We start from the raw sequence: 18,370 nt of genomic DNA, 5'->3' as shown, positions 1-18,370 counted from the left end.
TGTCTTCCCAGTCCAATATATTGATGCTCATAGGCGCGCTCACGAGGAAGGGGAGAGCAGGGAGGGGGGGCGGGGGCGGCCGCTTTTTCTTAGTCACCTGAGAGGGGCGGAATGTCAGCCCTATGCATTGACATAATAGGGAGGGCGGCACTCCCAGGAACTCTCACCTCTCCCCTTAAGTGCTGGTGTACCCCCTTCTCCCCCCGCTTTCTGCACCTTACGTAGTTCTGCACCGCCTTCACGATCGGAATCAGTGGCAGCGTTATGCATCTTCACGTGGTTTCGACCTACGTCCGAGATCGGCCCTACCTTCGGTCAAGCGACGATGCCGCGTGATGTTTTCGTCTTGGTTACGTCACATATCTAGCGATGATGTTTCTACAGAACAATTTCCTTCACTTGTGTTGATGTTATCAGCCGTCGCCTTTCGCGTTTCATGAGGCACCTAAATCTTGTTGCGTAATAACACTTTCGCAGCCGTCGCCTTTTTCTTTCATGTTGAACAAAAGTGCATTACAAGCTGTCATAGCCAGGTGTTGGCAACACGAGCCCCGCATCATGTTCCCGCGCATGTCTCAAGCTTTCAGCCATTAAGAAGAGGAAAAGAAGAGCGAGAGATGCGGATCCTGCTAGCAAGCATACCTGGTGTGCTATGTGGCAGCGTTCTACGATGATCGAAAGTCCCGGAGCCTCTGTAACTATGCCGTTTACTTCTTTAACTCATGGCTCCGGCCCAACGATTGGAAGTGCCCTTTTGCCACGAACAGCGACCAAGCTCGCATCAGCTAGCGACATTCACAAGATGCCTGCCACCGTAGACACGTGTCGCACGGTCAGCGACTCCACGACCCTGCCGATCGGCAACGCGCCATCAGCCGGCAAGTCGCATTCGACCAGTAGTGTTAAGCCCTGGCCCGTGGCACGCATCAAGGCGCTCCACGAAGTAGTCCGAGACAAGGCGGCGGCCGACAGCATCGGAGAGTTAGCAGCTCGACCTGGGCGGAAATGAAGAAGAAATGTGACGAACGTAAGTCCTTCCTGCTCACCTCACTGATATCATCTGTGGTAAGAATAAAGACATTCAAGAGATTTTTTTTTCGATTGATCAACGCTACCTAACTTCATCCAGCATCATCAAACACTGAATCAGAGCCAGCCTCCTCCAGTGCTAGCCAACAACAAGCTTATATTAGCAAGTACTGGCTACCGCTAGTTGACAGCCAGAATCATCCAGTGAGCCAACAAAGGCTTGAGCTAGACATAACCAGCTAAAATTAGCGCACGCTAGCGAACTCTGGTCAGCCGTAACAACTGTTAGTCAAAATTGCGACGTTAGCAATAAATTTATCGAGCACTTGTTAGCCAACATGTCCATCAGCACTTACCTAAAACCGCGCATCGCTTGGACGAGCAGTTTCTATATATAACAATTTTTTATCATTCATTAAAGCCGGAACATATTACCACTTGTGGATGCGGAACTGCTTATGAGGTGTGCTTTAGAAAACCATGCGGCTTTCAGGCTGACACTGCTGAAGTTGTGTCTTCGTTAAAAAAGAAAGACGAGTTTAGTGTGTGTTCATGTTAATTCTATGGTTCTGGTGTAAGCCCCGAGAATAAATATACGAAAACACCGGGCTACCACGATTCAGGTTTCATCCGGTGTGGTCATGGTCCTTGTGATTTTTTAAGGACCCCTAAAGAAGCTATAAAAATAAATAAAAAAAGTCTCTTTTTGTCATGTCATTCCCTGTTGTTCACAATTCGTGACGCCAGCAGTCAGTCTGACAACGTGAGGCTATGACAAGAAGCCACACGTGCGTTCTGCCTGGTTTCACTATCGTGCGCTATCAACAAATTTATTTTAGTTTTACCTTTTGTACCGTGCGACCGGAAATAACTTTAGAGAGTATAGTCGCTAAGCGGATCAGCGGGATATTGTCAACAGTATCATAGGGATATTGTCAACGCGTTTTTTGTTGCCGTCGCCGTCACGTCTCGTATATGCGATAGCACTTATATGTACACTACCGACGGGTTCTTTTGTTGCTATCACCATCATGTCCTGCATGAATTCCAAACTGATATTTTCCCGCGCATTGGATGTTCTACACGCGGGTACAAGCAAGCGAGTGCGGGCGAGATGAATGCGGTTCGAGCAGAGATCAATCTAGCCGGCTCATCTTCATCGCAAAGTAGACAGAAAACACCCTGCCCGCCTTGAACGAGCATGGAAAGCCGCGACGAGGATAAGAGAGGTGGCGTAGCTCGACCAGCAACCGTGAACATTGAATCTCAGCACGCTGTTGTGATCGCCCGCACGCTCGCTCTATCGACAGTCATACACAGGCGGCTAGCGTATACCCGTAGACAGTGCGAGGAGTGTTCTCACTGTAGCATCTATATTCTAATATATTAGCTTTTTCTATAGTTAAGTGACAAGGAATTCAATACAGAGGTAACTACCAGCCTTATATCGTATGGCAATACAATTTGTTGTTATCAAATTCATTGATTTGCCTTTGAAATGAAAATATGACTTTTTTTTCATTTAGTATCCCTTTAAGTTACAAAGCGCGCGTTCCCAGATGACATCAAGTCCTTGATGGGAGGTCGTTGGGCGGCAGCCATCGCCCTTGCAATGACCGACAATGATCACGTGACCTCACGACGCCTCGGCACTCACGCTCGTCGAAGGCTGCTGCTCCTAGCGTTGTGCGCCTCCGGCTGCGGAGACCCCCACGACGCCGACAACTGCCGAGACATCTCGCGCGTCATGCCCGAGTTCTACCTCGCGTGCGGATGTGCCGATCGCGGCGACTACAAGTGCGACTGCGGCGCCCTGAATAACTGCGAGACGCACTTGCCAAGCGTTAAGGACGCAGAGTTAGATTAGGCCTAACACGGCGTCATCAAGCAGCGGTTTCTGGTGAATCTGGCTGTAATGTACTTGACAAGATGAAGCTTCATTTTACTTCTAGCGTTTTTCGTATGATCGTTGAATATGGTCGAAATACAGAGAATTTTACAGCAAAGTTTCAGCCTGGTTAGGATGTTTGATTACATATGCCTGAACAGCGAGAACGAACGAACAATGCAGCAACGTTCCCTATGGTTCCGATTATATCTCGATCCTTCACTTTTTAAGCAACATAATAAATAAATGAGTTGGTTCAAGTTATTTTTGTTGAAATGAAGATTTACCTGATGGACTAATTACTTTTCTTTTCCTTCGTGTGCCAAGGGTCCTGTTTCATCAAATTGCAGGTCACGTATTTTTTTTCTGTCAAAAAGACGCATCTGTGATGCCTTCAATGCTGACAGTTATTTTGCTCCCCGTTCGTCTTTGTGAATTCTATGCGCGTTTATGTTGATATAATGTCAATGCAAAGCCCTTGACATGACAATGGAGAACATATCAGTGCTTTTCACGTGTTGTCGTCGTCTGATACTTCTGAAGCGCTCCGCATAATCACTGTCCAACACCAACAAAGCCAAACCTCTGCGCCGCTTTACGTGCATGTGTTTTCACATGCGTGTAGCAAACATTGCAACCACAACTGGCGTTGTCTCGGCATGGCGTCTATGTAGGGTCTCTCTTCGAAAACTTTTCGAACTCGCATGGCTCTGGGGTAAAACTTTAAAGAAGAATGCGCGGGTTCAATTATGGCAAGAGGTGCGATTCCTATTCCTTTCATCCATCAAAATTCGACAATGCTGTCAATGTCGGCACAAGATTTTCTGCTACACGAGATTCATAGCGTTTTGCGTAAAATTTTTCAGTCTGTTGTCGGTGTTCCATGGTTGATTTACACTGTGGATCACCTTCGGCTTATCCGCATTATCCGCTCTTTTCTCACTCGACGCAGAGCCGTCCTCCGCGTAGGAGACCTAGTGTCGGAAGAACTGGAGCTCGGACAGCGGGGCACTCCTCAGAGATCCGTCCTCTCACCCACGCTCTTCAACCTCGTGATGATCGGGCTTTCCGAACGACTTTCAAAAATAGACGGGCTAAATCACACTATGCGGATGATGAAACCATATGGTGCTCCACAGGGTCGGATGGCTTCATTGAGTGCGCCCTGCAAGAGGCTATCGACATCACCGAGTCTTACCTCAACCACACCGGTCTCAGGTGCTCACCAGCGAAGTCGGAGCTGTTGATATATTTGCCCAAACGCCGGGGTGCCAAGCCCAAAGGGTGGAAACCTCCGGCGGAACGCAATATCACCCTCCACACCTGAGATGGTCGTACTGTACCCAGGGTAGACAAGGTCCTCGGCATGATCATCGAGTCCCGCGGAACCAACACCCAAACAGTACACAAGCTCAGGACTAAGACTGAGAATGTCATACGACTCGTACGTAGAGTAGCCAACAGGCACCATGGCCTCAAAGAAGACAACCTGCTGCGTCTCGTACACGCGTTTGTTTTGTGCCATTTTACCTACGTTGCCGCTATACACAAGTGGCTACGTGCTGAGCGCGATCATCTCAATGCGCTTATTCGCAAGGTGGTCAAACGAGCCCTTGGCCTCCCTATCCCCACTCCAACGTCCAAACTCCTCGAGCTTGGCGTACATAACATGCTAGAAGAGATCACCGAAGCTCAAGAACGCATGCAATCGACCCGACTCACTACCACCAAGGCGGGCCGCCATATTCTGCGCGAGCTCGGCTTCTTCTCCTCGAGGGCCAAGGATCCCCCAGAGTTGACTCTAATTCTCCGTGAAATCCGTGACCTTATCACGATCGCTCCCATACCACGAAATGTACAGCCCGAATACAACAGAGGAAGGCGCCTTGCGCGGGCGACCGCCATTCTCAAGCGCATAGACATGGAAGCGGACAACGTCTCGTTCGTGGACGCCGCTGCCTATCGCAACAACCAAGCCTTCGTCACGGTCGCGGTATCATCCGCGCAGCAGACTCTTAACTCAGCAACAATCCTCACCCGAAACCCTGAAGTAGCGGAGCAAGTAGCTATAGCTATAGCTAAGCTCGACAGCAAACGGGAATTCATCTACAGCGACTCCAGGCCGGCCATCAAAGCCTTCGAACGCGGAGTCATCTCCGACCAGGCGTTACGTATCCTGCGCAATGCGGACCCGAATGCCCTGAAGCACCACACTGTCATCTGGTTCCCCGCCCATCTCGGCCAGGTGCCGGGTGCCCTTTCCAACCTCAACGAGATCGCCCATGATGCAGCGCGCGCTCTTACCGACCGCGCTGCCACAGGGCAACCTCATCTTGCTGGGTTGGATACCAATCGGGATGCACCAATTACGTACAATGAAATTACAAAGCACTTTTACCTGGAACGCCGCATTTCCCCCCCGCCACATCCGAAACTTAACCGACCGCAGGCATTAACCCTACGCCTATTACAGACACACACGTACCCAAACCTTGCCACGCTTCACGTTTATTATCCCGATGCATACCCCAGCGACACATGCCCATCATGTGGACACACAGCGACACTCGCACACATGCTCTGGGAGTGTAGACCAACTCCTCCCAACTCTACCTCAAGCAAGTGGGAGAGGTCCCTCAGGAGCTCACTTCTCGCCGACCAGCAATGGGCCGTCCAGCAGGCCCACGAAGCGGCCGCCAGGTACTCCCTGTCGGTCCCTTCGTGGGAGACGCCCGCTACGCACTAAGCGCGTCCTGCAGTACTGAAATAAAGTTTTTTCATTCCATTCCATTCACCTTCGGTACATACCTATAACAAAACGGGTCTTGTTAGGCTGGTATGTGCTGCATGTGACTGGTATATAGGTGCTAAAAGACATGCGTGGCTTGTGGATAGTTTCGTCATACACTCGGGCTCTCTTATGTTAATCTTGCACCTGAAACAAGTCAAGGGGAACACCACCACAACGCCCAGGTGGAAACAGACAGACAGAGCCTAAATTGCTTTACTTCGCTAAGGAATTGTTCCCATTCAAATACTTACAGGAGAAAATAATATTATTCTTCTTAGTCTGTATAGTGATTTTACCTGCCCTTTCCGAAAGTTCTGTGCACCTAGCGTACTTTTACACGGCCTCCAAGATTGAAGGAATGACAAGCTTTCTGTACATTGCAGCGTTTTGCACTGCCTCCGTGATCGGTAGGCTTTAAACCAATCGACGTTGTAATTTGAGAACTTCCGATGGTGTTGTCATAACATGATCCTGTTTTGTTTTTTTTTTGTTTTTTGGCATCACATCGTGCTGACACTGATGCTGAGCAGCCAATTTTCACGTTTCGTTCAGAATATGATGCTATCCCGTCTTAATGGGATACTGCCGACACTTTTACAAGGTGAGTGTACATTGTCTTACAAAGAACAGGTACACACACAATTTTTGAGTAAGCTTGAAGCTCAGCTAAGCCAGAAAAGGTTTTTTTATTATTTTGATGGTAGAGTCAGTTTTATCGTGGAGCAACTACCTACCGACATAGACACTATCCAGTGTGGCCATTACACAGTGCACTTTGTCACAGGAACGTCGCTTTATTATACCAAGTCGCGTGAACAATGCAAAGATATGAACTGATCGAGCAGCTCGCAATCACTTGACAACCTCGCATCATATGTCACTCACGCCGACATTTAGTTCAAGGGCACGTGGGCATTAAACAAAACATATGTGATGGTGGTGGTGATGATGATGCACCTGTGGTGAAAACATTAACCCACTATCGGGGAAGGGGGGCGGGGGGAGGGTAGGCCGAGAGTCGTATAGTATGAAATGTGAGTGCTACGAGAAGTATGAAGAGACATTTTTAATCTCAGTTTGGCCTGTAGACTATGTGGCGTTACCCTACCCCCTAATGTTCCCGCTTCAAGTTGAAGTGGGCAACAGCACTACCGTCATCAACATCATGAAAACAACGTCACCGTCATTAATAATAACAAAGTAGTGCGACTTAAAATTACATTTATTCTGATGTAAAGTTACAGTTATTATGATGTAACGTTAATTATATTAACGTTACATCAAAATTCATCTCAAAGCTATTTTAAATCTTACTAAATTATAATCATAAATTCAGTATGTATGATCCGCCCGACTCATGGCCGATCCTCCCGAATGGGTAAACGCCAATGATCCTAAGATCATCATAATCATCTCCATCATCATCATCATCATGATCATCAAGCAAAAGAAGCAGAAGAAGCAAAGAACCAGCAGTAAGGAGATGGCCGCACCACCCGAGAATCCCACTGGCGATTTCTCTGACCCAGGTACGTCCACGCATATTCTCTGCTTCCTTAGGGTGTTTTCGAATAGGGGCCCTATAAGTTTGGGGCCCCAAAAGCCCTTTACGTCGGCTCGCTTTGAGTCAAGCAGGAGCTAAGTGTTCTCGAATAGAATCTGTGGCGCCTTGGACACTTCCTTCATTCTAGGTCGTGCTAGCATTGGCCGAAGGGCGTCTTTTCAGTAGGTCCCATCGCATTTGTTGGACGCAAAGCTTTTGGGGCAGGCTTGCGGGCTCCCGATGAATTCGAGAAATAGCGTCCCCAACGCAAAACACAAACTCTGTTTGGGTTTCTCGCATGCGCAGTGGCTTCGGCGCTATTTTTTGGAGCCACAAAAGAGTTGGGGCTCGTATGAAAAAACTCCCTATTAAAGGCCAACTCCGGTGATTTTTTAAGGTCAGTGAGTCTCTATGAAATTCACTGGGTACGTTCATTTGCCCGTTCGCGCCATTAATGCTAAATGACAGGCTTGAGAGTTTCGTGGATTCTTTTCAAATAAATTTTAGAGCTTGCCTGGAATTGCTCACCTCGCTTGCCAAAAATAATGGCAACAATGTGTGTGTGACGTTGAGTTTTGCCTGGCAGAAGTGATGAACTGATGTGCCACTGCAGCGTCTGCTTGTCTGCTATGAATTGTGTAAGTTTGGCCGGCGCTTCCTTGGTCCAGCGGTCTATTTCCTTTTGCGTGTTGATGGGCGTGTGATAGGTGCCAAGTGGTGCTGCGTTGTGAGTCACACACGATTCCCCATATATTCACCCTAACATCGTAAGCGTTTTAGCCGATCGCCGTGGGCGGCGTGGACAGGTAGTGCTATCTGATGGGCATTATGTGCTAAGGCAGGTTCCGGCAGCGTCACGCAAATCTTTTACGTTACACATAGAAGCGCACTCGGTTGGGTTTGGGTTTCGGTATTGGGGTTTTTCGGTTCTTAAAAATTATTTTAAATTTGTTGATCATTTCAGTTATCTGGCGCGTGAGAAGAGTGTCTAAGAAACATAAAAGCACCATCATTCGGGCATGGTAAAAAAACCGCCCGAGTTGACCTTGCTTGAAGGAGAATTAGACGTGAGCTGTAAACTACACGCTGGGCGCTTCTCTCGTTTCATTCACACTTGCAGATGTCGCGCCAGGTTCCGAGATCATCCGGCCGCTTACAGGGGCCATGGAGTCGTCCAGCCGCCTAGAAGTGCGGGAGCTGAGTGCCCTTCGCGATGGCACGGGTAAGTTTTGTCCTTACTGGTGACTACGGCGCTTGACAGCCGGCCGGAAGGTCGCAGATTCGATCCGGGCCGTGGCGCTCGCAATTCGGTCGAGGCAAAGCGCCTGAAGACCTTGTACTGTGCGATCCGGATGCGAGGTAAAGAATACCAGATGGCTGGAGTTTCGGGAGATGTTCACTACGGCGTGCCTCATAGTTACCATCGTGGTTTGGGAACGTTAAGCACCAGGCAATATTTATTTATGTTACCTTTCCTGGCATTTCTACGAGGACATTCGCGGGTAATGCACATCCCCGCAGTGTTACACTGCGTGCCGGGTGAGACAGCTCTGCTGTTACAGGCAAAAACGGTGGTCATGTTCTTGTATCTAGGCCAAAAGATTGCAACATAGTATGAGAACAGACCTAATGAAACACCACATTGCGGTATTACAAGCTTTTCTGCTGACAAGCCCACGGAGCATCTGTTATTAGAAGACGACAGGCACAAATACGAATTTGATCAGTGCAACCTCACTGGCACCGTTTCTTTAGACATGTCTTTGCCAGGTTTTTTGTCTGCGACACTGCCACTATAAAAATCTACTGGTAATAACAAGCTTTTCTTCAAAAAGAAGCCTTCAAACTGATTTAATTTCGATTGTGCCTTTTCTTTTGACTTCCGTAGCTGCGGAACATGTGGAGAAACAATTACCGAATGACGGCACGTCTCCGAAAGAAGAAAGGAGGGTGTCGTCCGAGGAACTAGCTTTGTCATCTCCTTCAATCGGTGAGGTTCAGCCTACGAGACAAGCGGTTCCTTGTCCTTTAATGTTATGTGTGATCTATAGGCAGCGTGGTGAACGAGCAAACAGCACATACATTACTTTTCTACATGATCCTTTCTTAACAACAGTCCGACCTCTCCTCAAACTTCAAACACGAGGAGCTATTCTCGTGGGGCCCAATCCGTACACATGCCCAGTTCGCCGGAGCGCGTTCAGTTACGCAAAAATGTGGCAATCTGTGACGTCATGGCGCTCTTGACCACGTGGACACACCGAATCTACCAGCACATTCCCAGCGTAAAAAAACTAAGTGCACTAAATATACAGCAACGGGTATTTTCAACAAACTTGACAAGCCTGAACGTGCGTACAGTGAACGTGTTGAGAGGTTTGAAGAGTGATGCAGGGAATGCGTAACGACCTGTTAGGCACATGACGCGGTCGGTCGCATTAAACCTAATTCAAGGACTAACGTGATTACAATTCATGCGTGGCCTCAGAGATCTTTGTCCAAAAGCAGATCTCTGGGGGCCGCATATTCATTGTGAAGAAACACATTTGATGTTTCAGATTTGTTTGAAGAGCTGTGAAAGCTGCGTGGCGTCACAACAACGCTGCGGTAAAACTAGCGGAAATAGCCATCGTGCTGCTCGTCAGATTCACCCAATCAGTGGATGCCGAATCGGACATGTCTACGAATTGGACACCGCCAGAATAGCTCTTATGTTCACTTATGCTAGATTCAAACTCCTGCACAATAAATGTAGCTTCATACAATAACTTTGCAGATAGCATTACCATGTTAGAGAAATCAATTAACGTGCCGTTTTCAGCGAGCAACGGTAAAGGTGCTCACCGGTGTTAAAGGTGCTCGGTAAAGGTGTTAATGCTCTAACTGGACGCTACAGAAAAAAACAGTGTGATATATTTCTAGACAGAAACTTTATTCTATTTACATAAGGACAGAAGATAAATGACGGCTGGATCAATCGCTAATTACAATTTAATTATAATAATCACAATAAACCACATACTTCAGTGTATAACAGCATTTTAACCACAACATGAAATTCCTTGCAAAAACTTTGACTGAATATGACGTATTTCGAAGCGATTATTCATCGTTCACATCTGCAAATATTAAAACAATGTATTCTCTAACCAAAGCAATCTTTTTTCGCTTCTTACAAATTCTTTGAACATCCTTGACGCAACATGCCTGCCGCCATTTCAGAGCCCGAGTACGACGCTGCGATGACTCCCTTCCAGCGCAAGGTTGTCAACGTCACATTTTGCTTCAGCTTGAGCGTCATCGGCGCGGCAGCTCTCCTCCTCGTGGTCGTGGCGCTGACACATCGCGTGAAGCATCTTGCCGACGGTTCACAGGCACGTAGATTTTCCCTATAGTTACGGAGAAAGTATCTGACATGCAAAAATTCCCGAGCCACCCTTGTACAGAAGCAGACCATTAGAGGTTTCAACGCGATAGCGCTAGAGAGCTCGTGTCACAGAAGTCCCGCCGTCGGCGTCGGCCCTGTTGGTTGTGAGTGAAAAATCGTCTGTGCGTCTGTGAGCGAAAAACCAAGTTACAGAGAGCGCCGCGAGAGGCCGCTACTTTCTACGCCTACGCACGCCATCACGCTGAAAAAGCTGCGCATTCGGAGAAAAAACAAGTGCTCAAGATAACGAGGTGCGGTAGTTTCCTTGCCTCTGTCACCCCTTCCGGCCTAGCTTCGAGCGCTTTCGTCGGGACGAGAGAACAGATAGCGCAACTGCAGCATGCGACAAATTTTTGTCACTCTACTAGCACTGAACGGATTTTTTAAAATTTTGCGGCGTTGAGTTCGTGAGGAAATAAGCTCGTCTAGTGAATTCTTTACATGATTATTTGAAAAAAGTGTTTCAGGGCCCCTTGAAGGCGTTTCGTTCGACAGGTGTCACGACGAAAACGAGCCCATTCGGCAATTTGTAGGCACATTTTGGAAGCCTCAAACTACGTCGAAAAAGGCCGGGATGGGGCAGCCATTGCCGCTAAAAACGCGCAAAATTTTTCGAACAGCTCGAAAAATGGACAACTATGTCCATCTAGCGGAAAACACATCATGCCTTTCCAGAGGCGTTGATCAAGCAAACAGCAAACGCTTGATAATGTGCTGCTATCTGTGACGCATTGTGAGACTCCTAATGACCTCCGAGATAGCGAGCGCGCGGCGTTTATCTTGGAGGCCATGCGACTCTTGCGTTAGATCAAAAACCTGTATGTACCATTAGCGCGCGCGCACTGGTACGATCTACTGTGTGCGTGTGTGTGTGTGTATGTAACAGATACTATTAAGTATGTACTTAGCGGTTGAAGGGCGCACTAGGGGCCGGATTTCGCTATCGCGTTGAACTTTTAAAGGTGAAGCTTACGGGTCCCCCAATTTTTTTTAGCAGCGCTGTGGTGCTAGGGCTAGGCTGGACGACATTTGAGGGTCAACGGACTTGATCACGGACGAATCGGTAGCCACGCTGTCTTTTCATCAATGCACCATACGTTACTAAAGGCTGACTGTACTATTTCACCCAATCTTTAAATATGGGAACCTCCCCTTGTGCTCTTCAACAGTGTCGGTCAATAGTGATTCTGAATCAATCCGCGTGTCGCATTGACCGCGCTCATGAAATTTGTCCAGGTAATCTAGTTGTACCCTTTCATTCAATTCACGCTGTTGGGCTTACTGGCCTTTAAGAAACAAACAAAAGAATTACGCTTCGGAACTACATAGCTCGTCTAACAGTGATCCCCGAAAAAGCCAGATAGAAATCACATAGATGTCGTCCTAGTAAAAAGACACAATACGTTCACGATTTGACTACGCTTTGATATGCTGCAGCTGGTTATGCTTGCACGTTTGAGAATTGTTGGCACGGCGCAGGCGGGTAGCTTATAGTGCGAGGCCCACGTGCCCGAAGTGGCGACTGCTGCAGCGCACACTACTTACGCTAGCGCTTTCATGGTGTTTCCCCAATATACCTTTTTGAAGCACACTACTTACGCGAGCACTTTTGTGGCCATTTGTAGTGCTATAGCAATAGTGGTGCTATAGCACCACTATTGGTGGTTTATAGCTCCACCATTAGTGGTGCTATAGCACTACCAATGGCCCCGAAGTGCTCGCGTAAGTAGTGTGCTTCAAAAAGGTATACTGGGGAAACACCGCTCGGCAGTGAATAGGGCGTAAAATCATTGTAGTGTGGTAAGCGCTGATACACGATCTTTCTCATGCCTCTCAATGCAAAAAATAAGGCACCCCGCATATACCCACACGAAATCGCAAAACATCTCAAGAAATCGCAAAGGAAACACAGGAGAACCACAGCTCCGCTCTTGTTACACATTACATACGCCATGGAACGGGGCTAATTTTTTTTCAGCCTGCCCGGTATTCCGATATACGCAAAGGGGTTTACGAAATACTGGGTTATCGGGTGATGGTAACGGCATCTTGTGACGCCTTGGTGTAACCACAATCTTATTCATGTTTCTGTGTTTTCTCCTAGTGTCCTTTAGGAATAAAATGCAGTCGAACCCACTCAGAAGAATACTCAGGAGTCATGAAAATTCCATTGTTATAACCTATATTTGCTATAAAAGGGTCGTATGATATAGTGATATACAGTAATATAGTGATATAGAATTTTTGTACAATAAAATATTGCCAAATTAGTTATTATTACCCTAACAGCTTGTCAACACGTGTACAAGCCCCACCACCCTGTGCCGTTGCGGATTTCAAAAACCAGCTTGGCCGCATTTCCCCACCGCGGTGGTCTAGTGGCTAAGGTACTCTGCCAATGACCCGCAGGTCGCGGGATCTAATCCCGGTGGCGGCGGCTGCATTTGCGATGGAGGCGAAAATGTTGTAGGCTAGTGTGCTCAGATTTGGGTGCACGTTGGAGAACCCCAGGTGGTCGAAATTTCCGGAGCCTTCCACTACGGCTTCTCTCGTAATCATATGGTGGTTTTGGGACGTTAAACCCCACATATTATTTGTAGCTTATTTTGTCACACTGCTATGCCTTATAGCTTACCGTGAGTCCGTAGGGGTGCTGGAGAGGTTGGGGTTGTGGGCGGGTGTTCAGGAGCTTGAATTTCTCGTTTTCTGATTTCTCTACAAAGGTATCACGTCACATTACGTTTTAGAACCGACATCCAACCACCAGAATCTATTCTTATAATCAATAATGCGGCGGGCGAACTTTGCCCTAAGTAGTTTTTTTTTTACTTTATAAAAAACATACGAAAGTTAGCGGTTCAGCTCTTATTGTTTTAATTTATGCGTATTCAAAACTGGTATCTTTCTAAGTGGATTCGACTGTATAGCAGATTATGATGAGAGAACTGCAAAAGAATTGGAACGTTCATAAAAAATAAATTCTCCATTCCAAATAAGGTAACAGAGAGTTCCGAAACTTACTTCTGTTACTCAACATGTTCGTGCTAACACACCTGGACCGAATTTTTCTTTCCAATTGAAATTATCACCTGATCACAGGAGCAAAGACTCTTGAACTGAACGTGCGAATTATTTTCAGTTAGAGAGCTAACGAATCTTCTGAGTATTCCATCTATTAACGTAACTTAGTTATTCAGAATGTAAAGATGTGCATTAATATCCACCTACTGACTACATTTTACCTAAACTGTTTCATTATGAGTACTCTGCATCAGCACAAACTATGGGTTATGTTCATTGCCTTATAATGTCGAAAACAAAGCAATACTTCACCTTATAGCATCACATCATCCCCATCATTTTATTTATGTGAGCAACTTGTTCGCATTCATGTACGTTCCTTACAAAGCAACCGAGATAATGCGGAAATAGCTCTTCATTCGTTTGTAACAAAGCCATATTAACATTAAACTTTGTATTTACTAATATTTTGTGGCTTAATTTGCTTTGCAGTTCAGTGCTAACCATCTTTGTCCAAGAACGTACCCCGGTCCCAGTCATTTAATGTGTTCAGGATTTCTGACTTCATAACAACCGATCGTTATATCTATACTACGCGATAAAAATTGATTGATTCATTGATTGATTGATTCAGTTAATCATCCAATCAATAATTGATTCAAACTCACTTTATACCTTTTGTCCCTTAAACTTACGCAGCGAAATCTGGCATATATTCCAACTATAGTTCCTCGCATCGAACTACTTTACAAACACTAACAGCTGCAGCGGACTACGTTTGTGACTCCAGCAGCGCTCTTTGGAGATGCCACAGCGGCAATGTGAAATTGTGAGCGCAGGAGTGCGAGTCGCAGCAGTGCTTGGACGCGACGCACTACCTGCAGTCCGTGGTGGAGCGAGACCTGCACCCTTGCGTGGACATGTACAGTCACGTGTGCAACCGATGGACAAGCCGACGGCGTGGCGTGGGCTTCCTGCCGGACGCCCTACGCTCGTTCCTGCAACACTTCGTACGCCGGCTTCAAAGCGCTCGAGAGGACGTCTTAGGAGAACCGATGGCTTCAGGTTCGGAGAATGTTTAAGGGCGTTCAGTATAGGTGGCCAGTGAGGTTGTAGTCGCATTCTGTAAGGCTGAAACCATAGCCTCCAAGACTGGAAAACTGGCGGGGGCATCGAGGCTAGAAAGTTGTACGCAAATATTAATAGGCCGAGCGTCAAAAGAAGAAACATTCTGACCCGAAATTGTCAAAATAACATTTGCATGATTCGGAATAAAGCACTTCAGCTAAAAGGGCGAAAAATACACTGTGCAAAAATTTTGTTGAGTGGCTACACTATTCCAATGGCACGAGGAACGTTTTTATGGCGATAGATGCACCCTACAATTTTCACACCTTGTATACATTACCATTCTCTGTCTGTGAAAATTTATTGAACAAACTTACATGTAAAAACACCAAAAAATAATATTTCTGTCTTTTTTTTCTCATCTGCGCAGTTATTCACATTGGCAAGCACCTATTTGAAGACTGCAGCACGTACATGAACGCGCTGGGCTCTAGTACACTTCAAGCGGACATTGCGTCCGTACTGGAACACGTCAACACGTCAGTTCTCTTGGAGAGCGATTCCTTGATCACCGCGCTGGTGCGAGCAATAAGCATCTCCTTTGCAACGGGTCTTCACAGCGCAGTGCTCGTGACGCGCAAGAAGGACGACTCCAACACGTACCTCCACTTCGTCAACACTCCGCCGATACGGCGCGTACTGCGAGCGCCACCCGCGGACGATGACATCGAACCCTACATCAGAGACGTCATTCGTCACGTGTCCTCAAACCCTGACGCCGCAGTCATTGCTCGCGACGTGCTTGATGTGGACAGCGAAGTTGATACCTTCATCGAAGGCTTCGTGAGTAGCGTGTGGATTGGCGCTGGTGAACTGAAGAAGGACGCCGGCTTTCCATCTGGCGTCTGGAGGCAGGCTTTCGCTTCTTTCGCCGACCAAGGATTACCGGTCACAGACGCCGACGTAAACCTCTTCACCGGGTACGAGCAGACCCGGAAACTATTCAAACATTTGAACGAGATTCGACTCCGAACGACCGCTTGGTATCTCACAATCACCATTATCGCGCAGGTAACCCAATTCATCTGTGCTGCAGGTATTCAAAGAGTGTAAGAAGAATAAGAAGTGTATTATGGTGCAGAGGTAGCCCTGAGAACGTAACTGGCTGAAGCGCAATTGGATCAAGATCACGTGAAAAAAAACTTGAAAAAGCGATAACTTTTCCAGCAATAACTTTTCAGGCACAATATAAGGTCATTGTACTGTCCCGCCCTTAATGTGTGGTGATCAAAGAGTAAGCCCGCTTCGGCCCACCAATGCCATTCGATGGAGCGTGCCATAGCAGCACTTTTGTACGCGAGAACTTCCACTTGTGCTAACATCTGGAATGCGAAAGCATTCATATCTTTTGTCAAACCAGACACAATCCTAACCGCTAGCGCTAGCCCGTAGATACCATTTTAAATGCTATTGCTTCCTGGGAACGAGTTTAAGAGTGTGGTCTCGCGAGTTGTAATGGAGGCGGAATTCATGGTGTCTTTTAGGGGGTCGATATTGTACTCTTTTCTTTGTTTATATGGACTTCAGTTTATTTGCTTAACGTCCGTAGCTCGATGCCGAATAACTCTGCCACACAGCTGAACTTCGCAAGATAGTAGTCCAGACAAAATTCTCTCTAGAAGCGGATGCTATCGGAAGAGATAACATCTTATATTCTCAACAAAGATCCACCAAGCTTTCAGCTTATACAGCATTGTACGTTTCAACCTGTTTGGCTGCAGCAAATATTACAGGAGTGAATTCAAATCGATACTCTCACACAGTCATAACACTCACACATTGAATAAAAGAAATACCCTGAACCTACACCAAATGTGACGTGGTTTATTGACGCTGAACGTCAGAGAACTTCAATAAACGATAAAGGCAGAGCGTCGAAGAGCGGCGGACGTCAAGGAGCTGAAATCTATACAAGCACGAGCTCGAGTCTGGTACTGCTACTGCCGCTGGTGCCTGCTTGCTTGCTGACGTGATTTGTGGTCGTATTTCTTTCACTACAAAGCGATGAACTTGATTTTGGCTGCAGAGAAATAATAGGCATTCTAATTACATGTGCTGCAAAAAAACATCAATTCCAGTATCAGTTGAAACGTTACAAAGATATAAATTATGTCATACCAAAGCGATAGCAAACGTGTGCAACAAATTCGATGCGGAATGCCAAGCGGTATGGTATTTCATCAATCGAGCGACTCTAGGCGGCGCAGTGGAAGGTCAAAATGATGGACGAGACGGTGATGACGCGAGTGCTTACGTCAGTGTCACAGAGCGGGAAGACGCATTCATTGGTTCATGACTACTGAGAGACCGAAATGCGTCACAGTTTTATCCCCGTGTGACAGTTTCGCAGCACGGTTACATGGCGCCACCTGCATCGCAGGAATGAGCGAACACTGATACTGATAAACTGATACAGAGAACTGCTTAACTGTTTTGCTTTCTTGCGCACGCATTTAGCACGCGTGGCAAAGCCAGTCTTACTTTTCTTGCTTTCAGGCTCTTCGATACGAATTCGCGAGGCGCTTCCACCCGACTGATGGCCACGACATTACGCACATCTGCTTCGACGCCGTCAACGATGCCCTTCATCTGCACTGGCATTACGTCTGGCGTGAACTCTCCATAACGCAACCGGTCACGAGAATTAGCCAGCTAATGAACTCCGTGTTCCTCAGCGTCCATCAACTTACCGTGCCCGCATGGTTCGACGAGGCGACCGCATCACAAGCGCACGGAAGAGTGAACAGGACGTTGCTGGAGACGCTGGCGCCATCTGCCGGTGACGTCGCAAACGCGAACACTACTTACCTTCAAAAAGGACTGCGGCCATCCTCGGCCGCGAGAGCGCAAATCAGTTTTCCCGCTAAGTACGTCCTGTTTCGCACGCTTTCCCAAAGAGAAGCGGTCCTACGCAGTCCGCCGCACTGGGTGGCCGCACGCGCGGCCTCACTGTGGGCGGAACTGTGGCCCGTGTTTGATGTCGTGTACGACAAGATCTTATTACCGGCAGCGTACCTCCACAGTCCGGTGTTCTACAACGAACCCTCAGCGCTGCCTTTTCTCTACGGCACGGTTGGGGCTGCGATGGCCAAGGCACTGGCCGACGTTGTCGGTCCTTATTCAAGGTTAGTGATGGCAGCAATGATTGTGTGAATTTTACACCCCAAAACCACAACGTATTGATTTAATCATAATACAGCGCAAAAAGACACAACGCACACAGAACCACGCACCACAAGTGCTTTAAGTAGATGACACAGACAAAAGTCACAGCTTCGCCGCAAAGGCGAAGGATTGAACGCGATAGCAACAAATTGGAAGGTCACGCACTGAATGGCAAGCAGGCGGGCCAAAGTACGCGTGAGAGATGAAAGCCGCCGCGCGCTCATTGCGCCATCTTGGTGATAATGCTGAAAGCACGATAGTCCCCCCCCCCCCTCCACCGAGATGCCCACCAACAGCGGGAATTGGTATATATATACAGCTTGTTTAAACGTTTACCTCTCGGCGGCTATGTGGTTACGCCTCGCATTCACTGCGCGG

General features: G+C 47.4%; 1 protein-coding gene across 1 annotated transcript; it reads left to right on the top strand.

Annotated features, from left to right (window-relative positions):
• Positions 1–406: 406 nt before the first annotated feature.
• Positions 407–18,069, top strand: LOC142795623 (uncharacterized). Its single transcript, XM_075886092.1, has 7 exons — positions 407–1,027; positions 8,372–8,473; positions 9,140–9,241; positions 10,474–10,625; positions 14,539–14,764; positions 15,198–15,838; positions 17,324–18,069. Exons 1-7 carry the CDS (start codon positions 1,006–1,008, stop codon positions 17,978–17,980), a joined length of 1,902 nt encoding a protein of 633 aa, XP_075742207.1. The 5' UTR covers positions 407–1,005; the 3' UTR covers positions 17,981–18,069.
• Positions 18,070–18,370: the final 301 nt, after the last annotated feature.

Source organism: Rhipicephalus microplus, unplaced genomic scaffold (assembly GCF_043290135.1).
Source record: "Rhipicephalus microplus isolate Deutch F79 unplaced genomic scaffold, USDA_Rmic scaffold_767, whole genome shotgun sequence".
In the NCBI taxonomy this organism is placed as follows: Eukaryota; Metazoa; Arthropoda; class Arachnida; order Ixodida; family Ixodidae; genus Rhipicephalus; species Rhipicephalus microplus.
The sequence above is the reverse complement of the archived record's forward strand: the minus strand, read 5'-3'. Positions and strand labels throughout refer to the sequence as shown.